We start from the raw sequence: 24718 nt of genomic DNA on the forward strand, positions 1-24718 counted from the left end.
GAAACTAGATTACAAGGATACTGAATACACGATATGTTCCTAAATCCTTGATATCCAGTTTAAAATCTAACAGTTTAAAATCTATTTTCAAGTACTGGAAACTGGTCCTCACAAGTCTTATTATTATTATTATTGTTGTTTTGTGAAGCACCTTGTGTTGCTTTTAAAGTATGAAAGGTGGTATAGAAATAAGGATTTGATTGATTGACTATGTGGCCTACTAGTAGTTGGCCAATTGGTTTTTTTTTTTTACCAGCCCAATGACAAGGCAGAGCTACACAGACCTTCCACTGCCCATTGAGAAAAATACAACGTCATTAAACGTTTTTTTGGCGGTAAAAGAGTTCAACATACTGTCGAAGGGCCAAAACATGCCTTGTAAAAATTAAACTGCAGTAAAAAAATAAAATAAAAAATAGCCACCAGTGGGTGCTAGAACTGCACAAATGGAAATCAACCTGACTTTTTTTTAACAGATGTGCTGCAGTCAAAGAGTTGACTGCCAAAAACGTTAAATAACGTTTAGTAAAATCCTAGGAGGAGTGCCAAAGACGTTAAAAGACGTTTGTTTCAAAACAGAGGTGAAACTAACCAATTTCTATTGTTGATTACTGAAAAACGGAATAAGGTAGAAACAAACTTTTTTTTTCTGATGAAAGATGAGAGTCCAATCTTTCATTTGCTAGTATGTGTGTTTCCATAGTCCAAACACATCATTTTCTGTGGACCTTGAAAGATCAGTCAAAATGCTTAAATCGGCTGGCACCCACGGCATCCCTTTTCTGAAAACGTCTGGCAGTCAAAGAGTTAATATCGTGACATGACGACGACGATATTGTGGCAGTTTTAATATCGCAATGTCACGATATTGCCGTTATCACTACGTCCCTTAAATAGTAGTAGTACAATTTTGCCTCCTTTGTAACATCGTTTTCCTACTAGTATGCAGAAATGTCGCACAGTACTGGGAACAAAAACATTACTAGTAAGACACAGTCATTCTACTAGTGTCACATAGCACTGAATAAATGGATATCTTTTATGCTATACTAGTAAGGCAAAAGTGGCACTTGTAGTGGAAAAAACCATATATCAATATTATGAAATATATGCTCAGCGACTTCTCATCTTATCATCGCACAGCTGTTTTTTGTTTGTTTGTTTTTGGTTCACTATAATTATGACACCAAATCTTTTTTTTTTTTTTAATTGACTCTACGCTCCAGGGGGGTTTTGAATTAAATGTGTCATGACATTTGGAGCCGCTCATCGGTCTGAAGTCCGACCTTGGAATCCCTGAGTCATTTCATTCAGAGGAGTTACGGCTGGTAAAAAAGCACTTAGTTCCCCTCTTAACCTCAGGAATGATTGCCAAGAACATAACATTGGACAGGAATACCTTTACATGGTGCCAAGAGCGAGTCGCGGGCGCGTTACCTGCGCGGACATCTGCCGACTTGGCGCAAACTGTCAACGCCAGTGATTCAGCGCCCTTTTGCGTTTATTTCTACCTGGAATGCGCCGAGACGGTTAATGTTGTGTCCCGTTTAGGGTCGACTGGGCAGAAAAGGATTCCCCGGGAAGGTCGGGCCTGAAGGAGTGAAGGTGGGAGCTTTTTGGTTGTCTTTTTCCAAGCGAAACATTTTCACCGCGTCTAAGCGCATTTTTAACGGCGAGTGTGTTTGCTTTGTGCAGGGAGAGACTGGCATCACAGGAAAAGTTGGCACTATGGGAGAGAGAGTAAGAAATTTGCCCAACTGCATAACCCCTTCAACTCATTTGCTCCCAAAAACGTATAAATACGTTCTATTTTAAATGTTTCAAGTGTCCCAAAGACGTATTTGTACGCCTCCCCCCCCCCCGTATTTTTTTTTTTATGCCAAAGAAGGCTTTGATGCAGCCTGTCAACTGCAAAGAATGGTTGAAGAAATGGTAGTTATGACACAAACATCCAGCAGGTGGCAGCAGAGCAAAAGAGCTCAACCAAGAGCCATGTTGAAAAAAAGCTCATTACTCATTTCTAAATAGATTTGTAAATAATGTTGAAACTTAGCTATATTCTAATGCTAGTTGCTGCAAAACAGAAACAGATAGAAATATACTTTTTTTCCTGATGAAAGAAGAGACTCTAATCTTTCTTTTGGTATGTTTTTATAGCAATAGAACACAATATTCTGTGGGCCTTGCAAAATCAGTCCAAATCCAGTGAAACAGCCGGGAGTGAAGGCGATTGCTTCTCTGAAAATGGCTGGGAGGGAATTAGTTGAGCAACAAATATGTTAACAAAATACAAAGAGACACCATATGGCATATATTTTTTATCCTGTGCAAAGACACACTAATCTCACTTCGCCTGACAGAGGAGGTGAGACCATCTCCATAAACAGTATATGTGGACGTTGTACTGCCGCCAGGTGGCCATGTTGTGTAATGGAAACGAAAAACGTGGCAAGAACAGTTTAATTTCTTTGCATTCAAATTTTGTTAGCACTCATTACTGCATGTTTTGATAAAGTACAGTATTACAGAATGTTGTTTGGAATTCTAATCTCGAAAGTCATCGCTGTATTCTGTTTCCTTTAAATTGTACCTTTTGGCAATTTCTTAGTTCAAGTCAATTCAATTTGTTTCAATTACCGGCTTTCATTCTTTCTACATTCCACGCAACACCAGATCAGGTCATAATTCATCAATTTTGGCGGGCGGGAGCGATCACATGATGTTTCTAAAGGCGCCGCATTTAGCTAACAAAATCAGACTTTAGATTCCAATATGCCTGAAAAGGATCCAGTAATTCTTGATCCTTTTTTTGTTCCTATTTTGACCAACGCAGCTGTTTTCATGTGTGTTTGTTTCAGGGCTTGGTGGGTTTCATCGGACCTGTTGGCGAGGTGGGAATGGCAGGCGAGAAGGTAACTTTTCCACACCGCTCATCACAAAGGCGGCTTTTTCCCCCCCCGCTCAAGACCCGAACACGCTGCACTTTTATGTTCTTAGGGGGACCGAGGCACGATGGGTCTTCCCGGACCACCTGGAGAGAAAGGCTCAGATGTAAGACCGGCACAAAGATGAATTTTGTAGGAGGCGTAGTTCTCCGAGTGGATCCTCGATGAAAGTGTGTGTGCTATTCCCATGGGAATACTAAACATGGATGTTTTCTGATGAGGAAGTAGGAAGACATTCGGACCATGTCCTCTTAAAAGATCCGCTTGCTGGAAAACTCTCAAACAACCGCGACTGATCACTCCGAATGACTTTCCTTCACGGATGCTATTCATGCAAGCAGGAAGTATTCATTGAAAAGGTTCAACAAGGATTTCTTCAAGAAAAAAACAAGTGGACATTTAATTGCCTTTTTAAAAGTTATTTACAGTTTTACACCTCCCACATGCTTTAAACACTTTTTAAAATATATCTTTTAGTGCCTCCTTTTGGCACTTGCTGGCACGGCTCTCCAAAAAAAAAGAGGCAAGGTGTGCTTGCTTCAAGCTATTTGCCGCTCCTAGTTAAAAGGGATAAGTCAATTATATGATAAAAAATGACACATATTTAAGCTGTTCAACTCATTTCTCTAATAAAATTCTGTTTGCTTAATCCTAACATAATGTGAAAAGCTATAGACGGCTAGCGGATATTAGCATAGAGGTCATTCTAAACCTTAACTTAAACGCACAAATCAAAAAAATGAAATTGTGTTCCCGATTCTTGACCCAGTCGGGGTTGGAGGGTCAGTGAAAACACTTAACCCCTTCACTCCCTGCTAAAGGGATTTCATTTTGCACCCCATTTTTCCGGGTCACTGTTCTGTCTTGAACGCAAGTGACACGGAATGAAGGACTGGGGGACTTTTTGCACCAATATTTTGGCCGAGGAAAAAACGTTTCCTGTCCCTTTGAGTTGAAAGCGATTGCGTTCATTTTTCTTTTTTCACACCACAAGCTGTGGCGCTGTATCGTCATATAATGTGTAATTTGACACACCGCAAGGAAGAGTGTTAACAACCCTGCCACATTTTAATGATTGGGGGGGGGGGGGGATCTGCAAGTATATTAAAAGAGGCTTCGATGTGTCAGCTTTCCAATGAATGTGCGAAATCACATCCCGCTGACGACAGATTGATTACTTCGTCCAGTGGCTCGCTTATACCTGCACTACGCATTGAACCTCAAGTGGAATAGAATATCCGCCGTGACAAGTGGTGCTAGCCACCAGCTAGCTTGAAGGCTAACAGGCGCAACAACGAGAGTTGCCAGCTAGCTTGCGAGCTAACAGGCGCGACAAAAAAGTGCTAGCCACCGCCAGCTAGCTTGCCAGCTAAAAGGCGCGGTGAGATGTGCTAGCCACCAGCTAGCTTGTTAGCTAACAGTCTCGGGCCTTACAATAATAACAAAGTAGCTTTGCGGGAAAACTGCTGATGCCATGAAATGTGTTTGCGCACAGGGTCACCCGGGGACACCAGGGGAGACTGGGCCTCCGGGACCACTAGGAAGACCAGTAAGTCGTCACCTGTGTTGCTAATCGTCTTGCTATTTATCGCTTTTTGAGCATTTATTCCTTATCACTGACATCCATCTTAAGGGCCTTAGCTTAGCAAGCTCTTTGTCAGTGTTCATCTAAAATGATGCAGAGGTTTTAATCCTAGAATTTGTATTTATCATTGTCAACCACTGTAACATTATACACAGTTTAAACATTGTCACACTTAAATAAAGGAAAAGAAAATAAGTTAAATGCAACTTTTTAAAAATGTGTAAGTTAGTCATTCTACTAAGTACACTGTATTATCTTACTAATGAAGATAAAGAATTTTGTTTTGATTGATGGTTTTATTGAACATAAAAACATATCAACATAAAGAAAACACATTACAAGTAAAAAATATAAGTTGAAGTAAAAGAGAAAAACAAGAATAGGAAGAAAGAAAAGACTTTATAGGTTCAAAAGGGGTGGGAGGAAGTTAAAAAACGTATCTAGTCCTAGCCCTTATTTGTTTTATGTTGATACAACAACAAGGTTGACGTATTTCAGCAAAAGAAAATGTATAAACTTAGTCATGTACATACAAGTTATTCTTTTACAGAAACACACCTTTGCTTAATATTTGTTCTTGTTTTAATTTTTCCCTATTAGTTTGATCTCAAATCCTAACAGAATCAGAACCAGAGGCCTGCTCATAGTTGCAAAGCCACGCAGGAAATTGCCGTTTCCATTGGTCCGTTCGCTAACAAAAAAAAAGTTCTTGGTGATGGTCTGCAGCCAAACTTGATCAGGCGGCCTCCAGCTGAACCCGCATTTGCCCTCCTGTCACTCCAAATCAAAACAGCTACAACCAATTAACCCCCCCCCGCACAAAGCCCACATCAGCGTGGCCTTGGCTCGGGCCAACCCGAACCAAGCGAGCGTCGGCTGTGGCAGGAGGTCACCAAAGCAAATATAAACACATAACGGGGGGGGCGGCTGCGCGTAACGGGGTGGGATCCCGCCGCTTGGCCGTTTAATTGGTGCGAGTGACACATCCGACAACAAACTGGAGGTCACCCTGCTAGCATGCAGGGCGGTCTCTGTGCTGTGTCAATGGAAAGCTTTCTTTTGTCTTTCTTCCTCTTATTCTCCTTTTTTCTTTTGTCTTTCTTCCTCTCATTCTCCTTTTTTTCTTTTGTTTTTCAGGGACCCCCTGGGGCGACAGGGCCCGCAGGTACCAGAGGAACCAAAGGCTTGCGGGTTCGTTCCGTTTGTGCTTTTTTTTTTTTTTTTTTTTCTTGCTTAGCTTGGATTTTTTTTTGTATAAAAAAGGGTTGAATTGAGTTTGAAATTCCTCATTCCTGTTCAAAACGTTTTACCCGCACCTTTTAAAGGGATACTTTTCAGCAGTAAAAAGTTCATATTTTGTCCAGAATGAATTTGATTACTTCATAATTGTTCTTGTACAATTAATAACCTTAAAAAAATAATAATAATTCCACTTGCTGTCGACTGAAGATGACATCACCTGTGTTGGGGAATTAGATAACGACCAATCACGGCTCACCTGTTTTCTGGGTCTGGTCAGCAAACTGAGCCATGATTGGCCGTTACCAACTTCCTCAACACAGGTGATGTCATCTTCAGTCGACAGCAAGTGGATTTTTTATTTTATTTTAAGGTATTCATTTACAGTACATGAAAAATAATGAAGTTACCAAATTCATTCTGGACAAAATATGAACTTTTTGCTGCTGAAAATGGCTCAATGGGTCAAGTATTCCTTTAACACATTTCAACTTATTTAAAACACACTTTTTAAAGTATTCCTATTCACACTTTTGCTTAATGCTAACATGTAATGCAAAAAGTAGCATATCGTCGCTGACCTGTGAAAAACACTTATGTCCATTTTTTTAAAAACATTTTTTAGTTTCACCCTCTAAATAGAAAAATGTTTTAAAAAAAAAAAAAAGATGACAAAAATGGACAAGAATTGTTACTTTCTTCTTCTTGCTCTTTTAATTACGCTGCATCTCTTGTGGTAAACCTCAGTGCTGTGCTGCGCTGCATATTGCATACTTGTCCGTATCTTGTTTTGAAGCCGTGTGGACAGTACAAAGTCAAGTTGTCAAATGATGCGTTTAATGACCGTTGGCATAAAAAAAATTAAAAAACTTTATTTAATTTTTTATTTTTTTTTGTCTTGGCTCATCATGACTACTTGGAGTGATTTAAAATGTCGATGAAGGTGGTAGTATCAATCCTACCGCGTGACATTTCAAAGGGTGACCCGGGTTTTCTGATCAAATTGGACTTTAAGATGAAAACAAAAGCGCTGTCTCAGCTTTTTATCTCATGCATTATTGGCCGGCTGTTTAAAAAAAAAAAAAACACACACACACTCAGGACTCAGTCCTCTTAAGGTCTCCAGACAAGCTACAGATGCTAGCAATTCTCACGAGCGCGTCACATGCCAAAAAACGACTACACACGCTGAAATCGGCGATGAGTGATGGATTTCCTCATAAGCCGCTCGGCACGCGCCCAACGGCGCGCACACACGCAGGCTACTGTACTGAACTTGTAATGGGGGAACACAAATTTTGCAGTCATGTGGGAATTTGAACCACAGAGCATGTCAAGCGAGACCCTGGACAAGGTCTCAACATTTGTCAATGTCAAAATTCTTACAATGTTTCAGAAGCGCAACTCGCGGAGATTAAAATCATTTTTGCTAAATAAGATGATACAAAAAAAAATGATAAGTGGATATCACATGATTGACTGGAAGGGTCACAGAAAGGCACAGATGCGAATGTCCTTTGAAATTCAACAGTTGGACATAGTCCAAGGTCAAAGGTCATTAAGTTCACCTGTAAAGGCGATAATGCATTGTAGGGTCATCCTGTAGATTTCAGCCTAAAGCCAAATATCCCAAACTTTTTTTGTGAGTAGCATATAGAAATAGTTCCTATGTCTGTGTGGCATGCTAATGAAAGTATGCAAACGCTCGCAGCATGCAGCAGGTACTCCAGACAGGAATGTTAACGAACCAGCTTTTCTACCCAGAATATTTTAATAGGCTTACGGCACTCGGAACCTTGCGGGCCAACAGCGCCTGTTCGTCATCAAGTCTTCAAAACTGCCAAGGTTGCCTGTTTTTCGCTGTCACAACAAAAATGTGAATGGAGGGGGGGGGGGGGGGTCATAATTGCGCAAGGTCCGGGTTGACCTGTATGGATGTGATTACAACTTATTGGAGTGAGGTCCATTTTGGCATTATCGGATTTTGGCAAGGGCAGATCTTATATAAGAACTATTGCTTTGGCGCCATCTTGTGGCGTCTTGCTGCCAAGGAACTGTTGCGAAGGCGCGCGCGTCACTTAGCAAGGCCAGTCTCATAGAAAAGTACGACTTTGCCACTAGAGTTTGAAGCAATTAGTCGGCAAGTCAATTTTGTTCCTCCGCATTGACCTTTTAAGCTTGAAGTCGACGAACCATTAATCCCGTGTTTTTGCTTTCCAATCAGCCAATTCACAAAAGACCTTTTGACTTGCTAATCTGCAGCCGTCGCCGGACTAAAACGCAACGGGGAGGCAGCGAAAATTCTAGCCAACAATTCAAATCGCTAGTCTTCATTCGTTTGCGCCGTTCCACGAATACAGAAATAAACTAATGACCTAGCTTGGGCTATTCCGATTGTCACATGTTAAAGTATTCATGGTGGTAGTAAAAGTTTTTTTTTGTGGGGGTGGGGGTGGGGGGGATCTTGACTTTCATCACAATATATAACCAATCTTTGGTCGCTTAACCCCCATTTGCCAGCATTTTTGGCATCTGTAGGTAATTCTAAACGTTTTTTGTTTTTTTTTAAGTTTTGAATCCATTTTCAATACCCTACAGTATTTATCTTAACGTAAAAAGATGAAAACCTAAACCTTTGCATTTGCAAAAGTAAGCGCTGACTGACTGAGGTCCCGGGTCCCAAATGCGCCTGTGGCTGCGTTACAGTGACATCTGCTGGTCAAGTGACACGTGTCTGCTGTGTTTTTCAGGGCACGACGGGGCCTGACGGTCCAACGGGAGAGACGGGGTCAGAGGGCAAGAAGGTAAAGACGGCACAATTATCCGTTGGAAAGCCTTTCACGCCGTCCTCCATTGAGGAAACGCGCGGTTCAACGCGGCGGGCTCGTAAATCATCTTCCCTCTCCCCGTTGCAGGGTCCAGACGGTCCACCGGGAAAAATTGGCTTCCCCGGACCCCAGGTGAGAAGTCGCCCAGGGCCACGCCCACATTTCCGATCAGATGCTGTCTGAATGATGTTCAGTGTGAAGCGAACGGACGCGTGTTATGCTGGGGAGCGGTCGCACAGATTTACAAGCAGGAATCACAAAGTGCATTTTAGTGCAGAAAACTCCCAGACATAAAACATGTCCTGTAATATTTAGATCTTATTTAGTCCCTAAAAGTGCTTAATTAAAATGTCTTCATTCAGTCAATTATCGCATTCAATAATTGTTTGATTTATTTAAAGCAATGACATAAAACATGAAATGGGAGACTTTCAGAAAACATCGCTTTGAGGAAATGAAATGAAAGCTCATTACAGTAATAATGATAATAATGATAATGATAATCCAGCGGAGCGGGAGCCGTGCAGCATTATTTGGCCTCAAAATAGAAAGTCTGGATTATTTTCGACGAAAGAAGAGTGAAATATATACAGTTGTTTTTTGTTTTTGTTAAATATGAAGAGTTGTAATAAAGGTCAATTTGTGTGCAGATTAATTCCCACCTTTTTTTACAGGAAGAAAAAAAACATTGAAAAACTTTCAATTCTTCTTGTTGCACAAAAAATAAAAACAAAGATCGATATGCATGTGCTTTATTATACTGTAAGGTTGTGACTTGAAATGTGTTACTTGAATTCTTTTGTGACTTTTTATTGTGATCATCCAGGGTAAAATGGGGGAGTCGGGGGAACCCGGGCCGAAAGGTTTTCCTGTGAGTTTTGACATCACTTCAGAACAACAACTTGCATTTGTGAGCCTTTGTATGGGTTGGAAACGTTCAAATCATTTTTTCCTTTTTTTGTCACAAGGGCATCCAAGGGCCATCGGGGTCATCGGGGGACAAGGGAATTGCAGGCGAGCAGGTACGAGCCAGGCAGTCTTCTTCAAAATTCAACCTCTTCTTGTTGCACTTTTCTTTCTTTCTTTTTTTTTTCCGGGCTCAAAAATGTCGTATTAAAGCCACTCTTAAATCTTTGCACACTTCCTCTCCTTTTTAGGACCATATTTACTTGCTTTATTGGATTTTCCTTGGCAGCCTTCTTTGCCTTCCGTTGCGCACTTTTGCTCCAAAACTTACTTTACAACCGGGAAGGATTTTAGTACGAGGAAAAAAAACACACACACACATAAAAACATTGCTATATTCAAGGCTTCCTGCAGACGAGCAAAGAAAAACATATTTTCTGTAAGAATATGGAGGTCATTGTTAAATAAGCCACGGCTTCTCCCCGTCAGCCTTTCTTTTGGATGTCAATGTTGCAAGTGATGTGATCGATGCAACCTGTAATAACGTGTCAGAAGGGAAAAAAATGTAATTGAATAATGGCAATTTAATGTTATTAAAAAGTCAAATGATTCATTAAATTGTCCATTACTTTAAAATGTGTGATATATTCAATAGACCCTATTTAATAATTATTTACTCGTACTTAAAATATTTCACGAGCATGGCCATATTGTTTAATGGCTTTATTATTTTTATTATTATTATTATTATTTAATGATGTTTGCGTTTAATCTCTTTTATACATTTGATGTATTTGTTTTTATTTAATTGCTGGCCTTTCGTCCGCAGGGGCCACCCGGAGCGCCAGGAATTCTGGGACTGTTGGGAGAAATTGGTCAAAAGGTGAGAGCAGTCACGCTCTGTCATTCAATTCAATGGTGTAGTTCAAATTCAAGGTTCATAAAAGATGCACGGTAGTGATTATGAACATCTTAATATACTGTGTGGGGGGAGCAGCAACTTAACAGACTTGAAATTTGTCGTAACGAGACACTTTTGACAAAGTAAGGAGTACAAAATACAAAAATCTGTGTTCAAACGTAGGAGGTGAAAGTCAAAAGTTGTCCCAAAAATAAGTACTCAAGTAAAGTACTCAAGTAAAGTATATATGTCCTTTTCACCACTGTTTAACAATCGCATGTCTGTCCATCAGGGACCCCCAGGTGGCGCAGGAGAACCGGGCCTGCCTGGCGAGCCCGGGGACAAGGTAACATGGCCATGGTTGCGTTTTTGTTTTTTTCACACGGAAACTTTTCTTTGCTATATTTCAAGATAAAAATATTGACACGTGTATGTGACAGGGAGCCATCGGCGCAGACGGCAACATCGGAGAGCAGGGACTCGTTGGACCTCGGGTAAGTCCAAATTTGATTTGCTCTATCATGTTGTATGTGCCCCCGCTAGTCCAAACAGTATTTTGATTAATGTTTTTTTTTTTTGTTTTCTTATCTAGAGCTCAGTATTGTTCATTCGATTTGACATCATCATTGCTCTCCTTTTAAAAAAATAAAAATAAAAATTAAAAAAAAAATGTTTTTTTTTTCTTTCTCTCTCTCTCTTTTTTTTTTTAATATATATACATATACACACATATATATATATATATATATATATATTTTTTTTTTTATTTATTTTTTTTTTTTTTGTATGTGGGTGAGCATGTGCGTGCGTGCGTGTGCGTGTGCGTGTGTGTATTCATCAGTTCACCTAAAGCCCATTAAAAAAAAAAATCCCATACTAATAATATAATATAATAATAAATTGCCAAATGCAGAAACATCAATGTAAGTTATCACATTTGATTAATGTTGTGTATGTGTTTTTCTTTTAACAATTCAATTATTTCTACAGTATTTAAATCAGAGACTAATTGTCAGTGGTTTTAGTTTGTTTAATTGGCTTGCTGGTCGCCATATGTTGGTATGCGCTTTTTTTTTTAGAAACGATACAACATAATTTGTTGCGAATGATTTTGCGGGTTCCCAGTTTGAGAAGCTCCGCGTGAAAGCATCCGTATGTGGTCATGTGTGAACAGGGCGAGCCAGGTTTGGAGGGCGAGGCTGGTCTTGCTGGTCCCGATGGAACGAAGGTGACCGGAATGACGCCAAACACAACACGTCCTGCATTTTACTAAATGATATCCTGTGGTTCGTGTTAGGGTGAAAAAGGCGACACGGGTCAGGAGGGCGACAACGGGGAAAAGGGCGAAACTGGTTTAAAGGGAAAGGAGGGCCCGCCCGGAAGTCCTGGGATCCCCGGGGTCCGAGTAAGAGAATTTCTCTATTGTCTGAATACGCTGAACATCTTTCAAATCCACCTCATGGCTTGCTTTTTGCTTTTCAGGGCCAAGAAGGGAAATGTGGTAAAATTGGAGAAAGAGGCAAACTAGGTCCAAAGGTTAGTTAGCATTTTTGTTGCATGTTAAAAAACAGCGGCGTGCCGTATTTGTCGATTTCTAAAGTCAGGATACATTCATCTTAACCATAAATAATTCATACTAAGGCACTAAATTTTACTGCAGGTCCAATTAAAATTTATTGTATGTAATGTAAACATTTCAAACTATAACACACAATAGATAAAAGTCTGAAATTTAGAGACCATTTTAATCAAATTTTTAAAGGTTTCCACACACTTTATACTTTTTTTTTTTTAAAGCACATTGTAGTATTTGTGGCACCCGTTCTCATTCTCCGTGAGACAAGATGTTTACGAATTTGTTACTCCCAGTTAAAGCTTTACTGTAAAATTAGCTCCAAAAAAAAAGAAGAGAATTTAACATTGTATATTTAAATACCAAATCATTCAACCAAACCACATGTGGCGTGCCCCAGGGTTGGATTTTAGGCCCAGTGCTTTTTAACCTGCGCTTGCTCCCTCTTGGCGTTGTCATCAGGAGGCACGCAGTCAACTTTCACAGCGACGCTGATGATGCACAATCGTGCCTCTCGATGCGTTTCCTCCCGCTGATGCAGATTTTAGACTCTGAGCTGACTTTTATTCTACACATTTAAAAACATCTCGGGAAGAGATTTGATTTGAATACAATCTTTGTATGAAAAGCGCTTTGTAAATAAAGTATTGATTGGTTGAAACCAATATCATTTCATTTTAAATCCACTAGCTTAATGCTAACACAAACTGCATAGACAAGCTAATGGAAAAGGCCATCGATGTTTGCCACATCGAAACGCAGCACACAACAAAACTCACTGGCATTTGCGACTGGTTAAAAAGATCGACGTTGTCATGTCATGTCATTTAGGGTGCCAAAGGTCACCACGGTCACCTTGGAGAGACGGGGACGGTGGGCAAGACGGGACCGCAGGGCAGCGTCGGGCCCAAAGGCTCCAGAGGGACCATCGGACACGTGGTAAACGACATTGCTTTCATGGCTACATCTGGACGGAACAATATCTTGTTTTTAACGTGACTGTGGATTGTTGTCTCCGCCAGGGAGCTCCGGGCCGAATGGGTCAACAGGGGGAAACGGGCCTTTCGGGTTATGAGGTACACTTGCCCTACAATAAGAGTAGAATGATGTTGCTTAACTCATTCACTGCCATTGACGGCTACAGACGTCAAAAATTCATTTGAACAATTTCTATTAGTTTAATTCTTTTTGTCCCACTTTTGCTAACAAAAGTATGAAAACCTAGATTTTTTTTTGTACATTCAGAACAGATATAAAATTTGTGATTAATCGTTAGTTTACTAGTGAAGTCATGTGATTAATTAAAATAAAAAATTATACAGTAAAATACAGTAATTAAAAAAAAAATTTTATTAAAAATGAGGGGCGTCAGACGATTAAAATTTATAATCAAAACTCACGATTAATCACAAATTTTATCTGTTATGTATGTTGAACAAAAAAATGTTTTCTAGGTTTTCATAAAAAAAAACGGGGGAAAAAAGTTAAACTAATAGAAATAGTTCACATGAATTTTTGACGTCTATAGTCGTCAATGGCAGTGAATGAGTTAAATAGGGAAAGCTGTTTGAGCATTTCTTCCATGTCCATTTTAAAAAGTCCACATACTGGTTTCGGTTTCTGGTTTTTGGTTTGTCTTCACACGATGTGCCCTGACTGGCTGACAACCAGTCAGTCTCTTCTACGTCCATACACGAATATAGACGTGAAATTGGATTTGGACACTTGGACGTGTAGTGTAAATCCAAGCGACATTTGTTAAACACAATAAGTTTCCTGTTTTTTCCGCCCGCCGTTGCAGGGGCATTCGGGACCGTCAGGCCCAATGGGGCGTCCAGGACCAAAAGGTGCAAAGGTACACCTCGACTCAACCCGATGCAGACCCCTTGTTGTTCATCTTCCATATGCGATGTGGTGTGGCTTAGCATTGTGTCCATTTTGCGCACACGCAGGGCGAGCAGGGCGATGACGGCAAAACCGAGGGTCCTGCCGGTCCTCCGGGTCACATAGTAAGTCACACCTTGACTTACTTACCGCGTTTGATGTTGAAGCCGCCGGCAAATTTGGCTGCATTTTTATTTTTATTTTTTTTTACTAACTACCACGCATGGTTCTGGCAGGGTCCTCCCGGCGACAGGGGAGAGAGGGGGGAACCGGGCGACCCGGGCTACAAAGTGAGAACGATTATCAACATAATAAACACACTTTTTGAATGAAAAGCTCAAAAGCGGGTGGACATGGTTTTGACAGGGTCAAGTTGGTGTGGATGGGGAGCGAGGCCGAGCCGGTGCTCCCGGACTTCCTGTGAGTTTGTCGCCGCACCTTTGACTTATTACCGTGTCTAATCATAACAAATCCACCATGCAGGGACATCCTGGACCACGAGGCGTTCAAGGACCCAAAGGGGCCAAAGGAGATCAAGTAAGACGAGATTCATGCTTGTCGTTAGCATTGCGGTGGTCCCTTGACTTAAAGGGGAATCATTCTTTTGACAGTAATATGTTGTATATATTCTAAATATGATATTCGGGTTATTCTGCCGTTGGTCAAATATGAGTTAAGCAGCAAAATCCAGCCGTTTTGATCCATCTCAGCTATTTTGCCACTCGCTGTCGACTGAAGATGACATCACAGTTGCTCGGGTCTCAGGTAACAACCAATCGCGGCGCAGCTTCAGAAAACAGGTGAGCTGTGATTGGTCGTTAGCAAGTGGCAAAATGGCCGTCCCCATGTTATCGTCACGAAATGTTCAAGGTGGACTTCCACTTAAAGACTTGAATTTGTTACATGACCGAGATCATAACTCAATTTTAGTAAGAGCTGATTGTCCAACCGCCATCTTGTAACCCTTATAAGTCAAGGCGTCGCTATTATTATAGTTTGTTATAGTATTTTTTTTTAACTGCATTGATTTAACCAACATTTCCTCTTTTAAGGGTCAAAAAGGCAAAAGAGGTCAGACGGGGGCAAAAGGAGCCCGAGGAACGGAGGTGAGTCGGATCCACGCATGCCATTTCCAAACCATTTGTTGTCTTTGAACGCGTCAAAGCCCGTAAAACCGACACCTCACCTGTCTTCTCTTCGGCCACAGGGGAAAGCCGGCCCTATTGGGCCCAGAGGTGTGGTGGGCAGAGAGGGACAGGAGGGAGTTCCCGGAATGGACGGAACGCCGGGAAAGGACGGAAGCAAAGGCGTGCCGGTAAGAGCAAGAATCGTAGGCGGGAGATACAAAATTGTCTTCCATGTTTTTGTGTCCTCAACTTCACTGCCATACATTTTTGGGGGCTGCAAAGTGCAATATTAAGATGCACTGTTTCCATATGCTTGAGTTTTCATGGGTCAAAATGAGAACTCGGTTTTAAAAATGTTTTATTTGTGAGTCAATTGTTGCAGATCATTCAATCACTGGAATTGTGTCCAGGGAGAGCATGGAAACGATGGCGAGAGCGGCCTCCCGGGCAAAGCGGGCTCTCGTGGTAAAACCGGTGTTACGGGACTACCGGGAGATCAGGGGGCCTTTGGACCAAAGGTAAGATCCAGGGGGGTCTACTGACAAACGTGAAGGGGCGCCCGGACTTAGCAGTGCCCCAACTTGACGGCAAAACACTTGAAATAGTTTCACTTTCACGTCACAGTCAACTGAACCGCTATTCTGCAGGTTCTCACCTTACTGCATGCATCTTCTCATAATGACTGGGTTTATCTGTCCAAGGGGGACCGAGGTCTTCGCGGACAGAGCGGACCTCCGGGGAAAAGAGGCTTTCGAGGTGGAATGGGACTTCCGGGAACTCGGGGGGATGTCGGACCAAAAGGGCAACCTGTAAGTGCCGTTCAAAGCGTCACAGGCTTTCCGGTCGTCGACAGCTCGTAAAAATGATCATTCGGGAATTGTCATTCAGGGGGATGTCGGGGAATCCGGCTTTCCTGGAATTCTTGGAGTTTTTGGTCCGAAGGTATGAAGGGGGGGAAAAAAACAACTTTGATGGGACACCCAGTATAGTCGAGATGTTCACAAATTGTAACGGGGTCTCTCGTTGCTGTTTACAGGGGCCCCCAGGAGACTTTGGGCCAAAGGGCATACGAGGTCCAAAGGGGCCACAAGGCGACATGGTGGGAAGATGAGACCCAAATGTTCAAGTCTACTACTGTCTTTTTTTTTTATTTCATTTGGTCTAACTCATTCTCTCAATTAGGGCCGAGGCGGTGTTGTGGGCCCTGTTGGAATTATTGGCCCCAGCGGAAGTGCAGTACGTACTTATTAACTATACAGTACATATTGACTAAGTCCTCAAAACAAGTCCTTGTACATGTTTTTGTAACGAGAAAAGACTATTTAGTCTTAAAAGAACATAATATACGTTTTTGTAAATATCAACGGCAATTTGGAGTCTTTAGTGAATCTGATTGGGACTAACGAGATGAATATAATTGTCCAAACATGAAGTCTCCAAAGAAGCAAAAATCAAAGACGTGTTCGAAACCCTCCAAGTATCTCGTTTTGGCCGTCGTGAAAGCGAAATCAAAGAAGTGCGAATCGTCCATTATTGATGTTTTTTGTAAACATCAAGTGAACGGGACATTTTAATGTCTTCTCAAAACCTAAAGATCTTTTTTTTTGTAAACATTTATGACAATTTTGAGCCTAGACAACCAAACGTACTTTCTTTCACACTGAAGACAATTTATTTATAACGTATTCCTAAACCCAAAAATGTTTCCCATGCGTTTGTTTCCAGGGCCCCCGAGGAGAGAAAGGAAATCGTGGCGCCATGGTAATTATTATCCTCATGAAACGTTCTTACGTTGTGGTGTCAAATATTGTTTGACTTTTTTTTTTTTGTCTTTTTTGGGGGGCCCTGCTTTCTCCAAACAGGGAGTTCAAGGGCCCAGGGTAAGTTCTGCATGCTTTTTAATCTTGTATTTTTGTTGACTTTAAGCATAAAGGCTCACCCAGCGTGCGTGTTTTTGTTTTGGCTAGGGAGCTCCCGGACCTCGTGGACGCCGTGGCCCACCAGTAAGACTTTTTTTTTTTCTTTTCTTTTTTTTTTAACACCAACTCAGTTGAATCATGTGAGGTTTTTGTATTCATTCTTTGTGTTCTTTTGCTTCCTCCTTAGGGCCCCATTCGTGTCCCGCCATCATTTGTAAGATTGCTTTGACTGATACAAACATTATGTCCGCAGATAAGAAAAGCCATAACAACTTGTTTTTTGTTTGTTCACCCTTTCAGAAAGAGGATGGTCTTTTGTATATGGATTCACACAGCCAGCTCAGGAATGAGGTTCGTGAGTTACATCAATTTATGGATTGAACTCAAAACACAGCTCAAACAAAGCCTTAATATTCCAAAGTTTTTTGTGAGAGTTGAATTTCGGTTTTGGTCGGTTCTCTAATCCGATTTGCCCACTTGTTGCGCCCCGTCGTTAGAATAAGCTAGTGATGGACCTGCCCATGCTGGACCAGGGTGCAGAGATCTTCAAGACCCTCCACTACCTCACCAACCTGATCCAGAGCCTGAAGAACCCACTGGGCACCAGGGACAATCCTGCCCGCATCTGCAGGGACCTGCACAGCTGTGAACACAAGTTAAATGATGGTACGCAAACGTGTTCATTGCAGGATGATGATAAAAAGGACAACACACACACACACACACACTTGTCTTTGTATCATCGTGGGGACATCTCATTGACTTGATGCATTTCCTAACCCAACCATCAAAAATGATTACCTACCCCCATTCCTTACACCTAACCTCAACCATAACCCAAACCTAAACTCTAAAACCAAGTCTTGACCCTCAAAAAGGGGTCTGAACTTGTGGGGACCACCAAAATGTCCCCACAATTTCAAGTCGGTCCCCATAATGGTAGTTAAACATGCGTGTGTATGGGCCCCACAATGTAGCAAAGACATAGACACACACACACACACACAATCATGTTTAAACCTTTTTCAAAATAAAAGCACACTTTTGCAAGCGATCTTCTGCATTTGTTCTGAGTCTTTCGTCAATAAATGGTCACATAACGTCTCTAGGTACAGTAAATGTTTATTTTTGTGCGTTTTTCTGAAACTGGACATTAATTACTAATTAGCTACAGAAAACTAGTGCCTGGATGCGCAGCTACCTTTTCCTTTGATTTGTACGTTTTCTCAAAATAGATGCTAGTCAGCTGCTAATTGCTAGTTTGCTAGCTACAGAAAGCTGGTGCAGTGGTGCTAGCTCAAGTTAACTGTCATTTTTGTAAGTTTTCATAAAATACGCCAATTAGTATCTGATTAGTTAAGATACACCTAGCTGGTAGTTGTAACAATGTCATTTTTGCAAATGTTATCAAAATGGACACCAATAGATGTGCATAATTCTCAATAAATGGCTAGCTGGTTAGTTGCTAAGCTAGCAAATAGCTCGAGCTAGCTGCAATCTTGCTCCTCTCTCTAAAGAAACTAAAGAGAATTGTTAAAAATGTTCAACCATTTCATGCGGTCATTTAGTGTAACAAATGCCTGCTATTTTCATGCTAACATTATACATTACATCCAATGCCAAACGCCAAAACAGGCTAGCAAATATTAGCATAGCTGTTACTGTAATTATAAACCTTCAAATATCTGCTACAGCACAGATTCAGAGCAGGAACCTTCTTGTTGCAAGGCTGCCATGCTAACCGCTCTACCGCTGTGCTAACGCTAACCCAACGCTGTGTCATGATTTCAGGCACTTATTGGATCGACCCCAACCTCGGCTGCACGTCCGACACCATCGAAGTCTCCTGCAACTTTACGGGCGGCGGACAGACTTGCCTGAAACCAATAACTGTATCCAAGGTATCCAAAAACATAGCGACGCGTACGTGATGACGCGGCGCCATTGTACACACGTTGTCTGTTTCTTTGCAGACGGCAGTCGGCGTCGGCCGCGTCCAGATGAACTTCCTCCACTTGCTGAGCGCCGAAGCGGTCCAGCAAGTCACCATCCACTGCCTGAACATTTCCGTGTGGAGCGCCGCCCAGCGTTTGCCGGCTTCCCGGGAATCCTCGGTGCGTTTCAAGGCGTGGACCGGCGAGGTCTTTGAGGCCGGAGGGGAGCTGGAGCCCGAAGTGGTGGAGGACTCTTGCTGGGTATGTTCATGATCTCCTGGTCTTCATTTTTAGTGTTTTTTTTTTTTTTTAAACCAGGTGAGTTGATAGCAAGACAAATTACAGTCATGATTGTTGTTTCTATACCTCAAACATAATTTTGAGTCATCAATGAGCCCCCAATTACGTTATAACTTTTTAAGCGTCATTGATGCTAGTTTATTTAGCTAAAGTGTTTTGCATTGAGCATTAAGCTAGTGGACTTTATGTGTAGGGCTGGGTTTAAAAAAATCCATATATTGAATTGATATTTCTTTTCGTAGCCCAATATCGATTCATAAAAGAACGAATCGATCATTTTAATACGCCCCTCAACATAAATTAATGTGCCTTTTCGCGTCACGTGAAAATGGATTTTACAACAACAAAAAAAGCCCAGTGTTTTTGCCACTTTACTTACATAGTGCTGTGGTTGTAATCCATTTAAATTATTATTTATTGTTTTGATCAGGTCATGTTCAATAAAACACACATGATTCATTTAACTGCATTGGATTCAATTTTAAATGTAAATATTCATATATATTTTTCATACTAATGCACCTATGAATAGCAAGAAGTTTCTACTATTTATAGCATTGTTACTTCTGAGAATGTCTTTCATATAAAATTCAAATTGGTACTGCATGAAATCCTTAACTGAATTTAAAAATCAATGTGAATTGTGAATCGAATCAGGGCCTTCTGAGTTGAATCGCCCTATTGGCAAATGCTACAACCTGAAAGAAAAAAAAGATTGTTGGGAATAATAAAACAATTTCATGGAGCAAATATTATAATTCAGGGTTAGGTTGGATTAGTGCTTAAAGTGTTTTTTTTAACAAAGCCAATGAATGTGCTGACAGATGAAAGATGGCCGCTGGCACCAGACCCGATTCGTGTTCCGCTCCCTGGACCCGTCCCTGCTCCCCGTGACCGACGTGGTCCGCCTCCCTGAGACCGGCCCCGGATCGCACTACCACCTGGAGATCGGTCCCGTCTGCTTCGTGTGAGACGGGAAGCCACGTCTTGGTGGAATTCCCAGTGGTCGGCCCGGCCCGGCCCGGTCCGGTCCAGCCTCCCCTCGCCGAGAAGTTTGTGTTAGGGAGAGCAGACGAGAAGGAGCAGGGGGGAGTTCTTGCACTAATATCCTCTCAACATCTTCTTCCAGCTCCTCCCGTGAAACAAAGAAAAACACAAAAATAGGCCTCCGTCATCTCTCGGGAACATTTCCAAGCGGAGGGTTGCCTTGTGGGCCAATCATTCGGACCGGATTATAATCATAACTTCAAAAGAAATCTATTCTGATATCATTTGAGAGAAAAATAAAATAAAACTATGTACATATATGTATTCTTATGATTTATTTTGATCCATGTTTATCTCATCTTCAAGTGCAATAGAAAAGGAGAAGATAATGTTACAGGTTAAATTGAAATGAGAGGGGACAGTGCGTTTTATTATATTTGATTTTGGTCTTCATCTCCATACAATATTACTCGTGTGGTTTTTGTTGTCTGTTTGTTTTACTTTTTTTTTGTGGGGTGGCGGGGGCAAGAATTATGTGTATTTATTATTAGTGTGTGCTCCAAAAGGGAGATTGTAAAACTCAGTGGTGCGAGAAAAGACTTGTTATAGATGCCACTGATGTGAATATCCGCAGCTTTAGTCATTGAGGTGGGGGGGGGGGGCAATCTAAAATATGAAGAAAAAAATATATATAAATATGTAAGCTTTGTTCTCTTTTTGATTCCTTTTTAATTGTTGAGTCGATTTGGGATCCTTGCATCCACACCATTTTTTCCTTCAATAGCAAATGAATGAAAGGTGCTAATAATTATGCTGTAATTACACCACTCTGCTCGCGTATTCTGTTGTTCATAGTGCAGGCTCGCTTGGATTAATTTAAAACAAAATAAATATATACTGTATATATGCATTGTGTATCGCCTTAGATTCCATAATTGTAGTTTTCAGTCACCCTGTTGGTTGTGAAAAGCTCTTAGGGATACTAGTTGTATGCAGTATCAAGCCAGTTTTTTCTCCTCCTTCTATTTGTTTTGTATTTCTTTGTACAAAAGGGCAACATGCAGCAGCTGTGTTTGTAATAGTCATAAAAAAAAAGAAGAAAAAAAGATGTATGTTTGTATACCTTGGATCCCCCTTTTTGCTAATTTAATTTTATTTAATTTGTGGAGCAGCAAATATCTGTCTACACACTCTGCGTGGAATATCTTTATATGATTAATATAAATATATATAAATATCAGTTGGCCCAACTGGTCTTGGAGTTTATAAATGTTTTCTTATGTGTACATTTTGGGGCTCCAGAGAACAAATTTATTGCAATATAAATGTCTTTGTTTCTCTATGATAATCCACCATGTACTGTATCAGGTGCTATTCCATTACTTGTGTATTTAAGGAAAAACAAAATGCAAAATATGTGAACTGTTTCTTCTTCTTTTTGTTTGTTTGTTTATGTTTTATAATTGTGTTGTAGACATGAAGTCAAGCTGAGAAAACCTGACATTTTGCATGACCACCGAGCAAAAGGTCAATAAGGTTTTCCGTTTGCCTTTGTGAATACAACCAGCCTGTTGTGGGAATATAATATTATTAAGAAGTGAAACTATCTCACGCTGCAAACGTTATCGGTCTCTGCTCTCTACTTGGCATTCCATTTGTTCAATAAAAACTTTCAATTTGTGTGGCAGTTTATTTTGAAGTTATTTTTCATTTATATAAACGCTAAAACAAACACACTCAAACTCATGTTCAATGGGAGTCAACACATGCATGCCACTATTTTAAGTACCTCTGATTTATCCCAAATAAAGTTCAGTCATGGAAAGCCCACGACTATCTGAAATTTGCGATACACACTATCGACACACGAGGTCACCATTGTTCACGGATTGACGTGTATCCGGACGAGGCGCGCTAGAGTCTAAAGATTAACATTCAAATTTAAAGTTATATTTAGTACACCATAGCCCAGGGGTAGGCAAGTTCGGTCCTAGAGTGCGGCATTTTTTCGGTGTCTCCTGCCTCCAAACCTAGGTGTTTTAAATCATCATCTCATCATTACGTTCTGCAGGAGCCTCTCAGCTGTGTTCGAGGAGGGAGACATCAAAAACATGCAGGACTGCGGCTCTCTAGGACCGAATTTGCCTACCGCTGCCCTAGCCCATTCCTAAAGGCCACATGATTGATGATGCAAAGAGGGAAATTCTTTCTTTGACAGCCAATTTGTTTTTCGAGTTGCCCCGAACCGCCCAAAAATGTTTGTTTTGGCCAATAGAGCGTTGCCAGTATCCACCCAGTTACACGACGGATTTGGAAACACTCGTAAATTTGTAGTTATCCTACACATATAACCTATACTAGCCATTAAATGAAGACAAATTCCACTAATAAATGTATTATTATTTAATATTTATTATAGTTCAAAACACCGCTTGTCATTAAGCTCTTATAATTCTGATTTATCGCATTTAAAATCGTTCTTGCTTTGGTGAATCCCGAATCTGCGACGCTCACTGAATGCACCGCCAGCCTCCAACGTGCACCAAGGTGACGTCAGTTGTAGCATGATGGCGGTAGCCTGGACTATTTTGAATCCTGTCGCTCTTTTCGCGCATTAAACGGGCACATTTTTGACAGCGGGAATGCCACACCACGGGTCGGAGAACTCCAGCTAAACTACAAATACTACCATGGACTCGGTGGTGAGCGACGACCAGACGCTCCCCGTTGACTTGAACGGAAGGTAAAAGAAAAGAAAAAAAGTCTGGAGATTAGCCGGCTAACGATTAGCATGTCTGCGCTCTTCAATTTGGGGGGCGAGGCTAGCTAAAGCTAACCTAGTGTAATTTAAGTTGCTCGGGCTCGGTCTATCAACTGCAATACATATTGGACTTTATTGTGTAGTTCAATGTATATTGAGCCATGTTTCGCGTGCCACGTATCGATAGCTCCGGATAGGCTCTTGCGTACTTTTCACGGGACTTTTTCCCTCACGTATACTTGAATGTAGCGTTGTTTTGCCTTTTTAACTACATTTGGTGCGACATTATTTGTCCTCTATCGATAATATTACGTTTTAGTATAAACGTTATATGTGAGGAATACTGATGTTATTATCCCAAGGTCCGAGGTACTGTCAATCATACTGGGCAAGATGCTGATTGGCTCGCATCTTTGGCGCACTACAGCGGAAATAACGGAGGCCAGAGCGAAGGGTGCCTCATTCAACGTTAAGCGTACGCTGATCTAGCCGCCATTTTGGATGTGGGAACTGTGGGAGTAATTTGTAATAATTATCTGTAGTTAACTTTATATTCTTTTTTTTTTTTTAAACGATGATTAAAAAAAAAAAAAAACAGCGAATTGTAAACCTTAATATTAAATCTACATTTCAATTTCTGATGATCATAAACACAAATTAAATATTTAACATTAGTATTTGAATATTCATCATCATTAAAAAGGGTGTTACAATATATTCATTGGTTGCTGTAAACGTTTGTCGTACCAAAACCTCCTTTGTCAAAATTTGGTATATTTGATATTTTTTCTAAAATTGATAGTTTGGTCAGTCACCAAATGGGTATTTTTTTTTAATTATTGACTACTATAAAGTGTAAACATATTTGCGTGTGAGAATGGATGCAAAGGCATTAACTTTTTGCGTTTTGCAGGTTTTATTTATTTGTTTATTTTTATTAAGTACGCGTTCTGTTTATTTTTTTTTTATCCTGGTATGGCAATTGAGAACAAATTCTCTTTTGCAATGCTGCCTTGACTGCAAAAGGTTTGCAAAAATTAAAGCGAACACAAATAATGCCATCTCAAAGGCGCCATCAGTCGGCACAACAAGTTAAGGAAACACAACAAAAAGTTTTCGGTGGTTAGAGTGAGTTTAATATTATTTCAATTCATTTCTATGGGGACATTTAAGTTTGCTTCAGTGTTTTTAGATCTTTTTGTTAGATGTTACTATAATATACTGAAGTATGATTACATTAATTTTACAAGTGTCAAAGGCTTTTATTGACAATTAAATGAAATGTATGCAAAGTGTCAATATTTGCAGTGTCAAGCTTTTTTTTTTTTTTTTCCAAGACCACTGCAATTCGCCCTGGCATGCTGTCAACTAACTTCTGGGCCACAGCCTGACTGATGGCAGCCCATTCTTGCATGATCAATGCTTGGAGTTTGTCAGAATTTGTCGGTTTTATTTGTCCACCTGCCTCTTGAGGATTGACCACAAGTTCTCAATGGGATTAAAGTATGGGGAGTTTTCTGGCCATGGAACCAAAATGTTGATGTTAGTCTCGCCGAGCCACGTAGTTATCACTTTTGTCCTTATGGCAAGGCGCTCCATCATGCTGGAAAATAAATTGTTCGTCACTGTTTATGGATGGTTGGGAGAAGTTGCCCTCGAAAGGATGTTTTGGTACCATTCTTTATTTATTAATATTTATTATTTGGCTACGACTGTTCTTAACATTAATCTATGGGTGACATCTGCCACATCCAATATGGCAGCCACACTGCCATTTTTGCAGCAAAGGGCCAACCCCCTCATTGAGGCGTCTATGTGTATACGTCGCC

The 24718-nt window shown here is 40.8% G+C and overlaps 2 protein-coding genes across 2 annotated transcripts in view; both read left to right on the forward strand.

The window, feature by feature from the left end:
- The window catches only part of LOC144063963 (uncharacterized), a 65759-nt gene extending 43951 nt beyond the window's left edge, over positions 1-21808 (forward strand). Inside the window, exons 23-61 of the mRNA XM_077586046.1 lie at positions 1552-1605; positions 1696-1740; positions 2859-2912; positions 2998-3051; positions 4441-4494; positions 5668-5721; positions 8520-8573; positions 8685-8729; positions 9424-9468; positions 9566-9619; positions 10333-10386; positions 10697-10750; positions 10845-10898; positions 11579-11632; positions 11702-11809; positions 11887-11940; positions 12809-12916; positions 13000-13053; positions 13779-13832; positions 13930-13986; positions 14098-14151; positions 14228-14281; positions 14345-14398; positions 14914-14967; positions 15069-15176; positions 15399-15506; positions 15690-15797; positions 15877-15930; positions 16025-16087; positions 16171-16224; positions 16714-16749; positions 16851-16868; positions 16956-16991; positions 17095-17121; positions 17208-17258; positions 17405-17573; positions 18699-18808; positions 18881-19102; positions 19966-21808. Of these exons, the coding sequence (XP_077442172.1) occupies positions 1552-1605; positions 1696-1740; positions 2859-2912; positions 2998-3051; positions 4441-4494; positions 5668-5721; positions 8520-8573; positions 8685-8729; positions 9424-9468; positions 9566-9619; positions 10333-10386; positions 10697-10750; positions 10845-10898; positions 11579-11632; positions 11702-11809; positions 11887-11940; positions 12809-12916; positions 13000-13053; positions 13779-13832; positions 13930-13986; positions 14098-14151; positions 14228-14281; positions 14345-14398; positions 14914-14967; positions 15069-15176; positions 15399-15506; positions 15690-15797; positions 15877-15930; positions 16025-16087; positions 16171-16224; positions 16714-16749; positions 16851-16868; positions 16956-16991; positions 17095-17121; positions 17208-17258; positions 17405-17573; positions 18699-18808; positions 18881-19102; positions 19966-20112 (2691 nt within the window). The 3' untranslated portion in view covers positions 20113-21808. The remainder of the gene's footprint in view (positions 1-1551; positions 1606-1695; positions 1741-2858; positions 2913-2997; positions 3052-4440; positions 4495-5667; positions 5722-8519; positions 8574-8684; positions 8730-9423; positions 9469-9565; positions 9620-10332; positions 10387-10696; positions 10751-10844; positions 10899-11578; positions 11633-11701; positions 11810-11886; positions 11941-12808; positions 12917-12999; positions 13054-13778; positions 13833-13929; positions 13987-14097; positions 14152-14227; positions 14282-14344; positions 14399-14913; positions 14968-15068; positions 15177-15398; positions 15507-15689; positions 15798-15876; positions 15931-16024; positions 16088-16170; positions 16225-16713; positions 16750-16850; positions 16869-16955; positions 16992-17094; positions 17122-17207; positions 17259-17404; positions 17574-18698; positions 18809-18880; positions 19103-19965) is intronic.
- An 882-nt stretch (positions 21809-22690) lies between these two features.
- Positions 22691-24718, forward strand: part of cdk5rap2 (CDK5 regulatory subunit associated protein 2) — a 37151-nt gene continuing 35123 nt past the window's right edge. Inside the window, exon 1 of the mRNA XM_077585549.1 lies at positions 22691-22871. Coding sequence (XP_077441675.1) covers positions 22819-22871 — 53 coding nt within the window. The 5' untranslated portion in view covers positions 22691-22818. The remainder of the gene's footprint in view (positions 22872-24718) is intronic.

The sequence above is a fragment of the Vanacampus margaritifer genome, chromosome 14 (assembly GCF_051991255.1).
Source record: "Vanacampus margaritifer isolate UIUO_Vmar chromosome 14, RoL_Vmar_1.0, whole genome shotgun sequence".
NCBI classification, from domain to species: Eukaryota; Metazoa; Chordata; class Actinopteri; order Syngnathiformes; family Syngnathidae; genus Vanacampus; species Vanacampus margaritifer.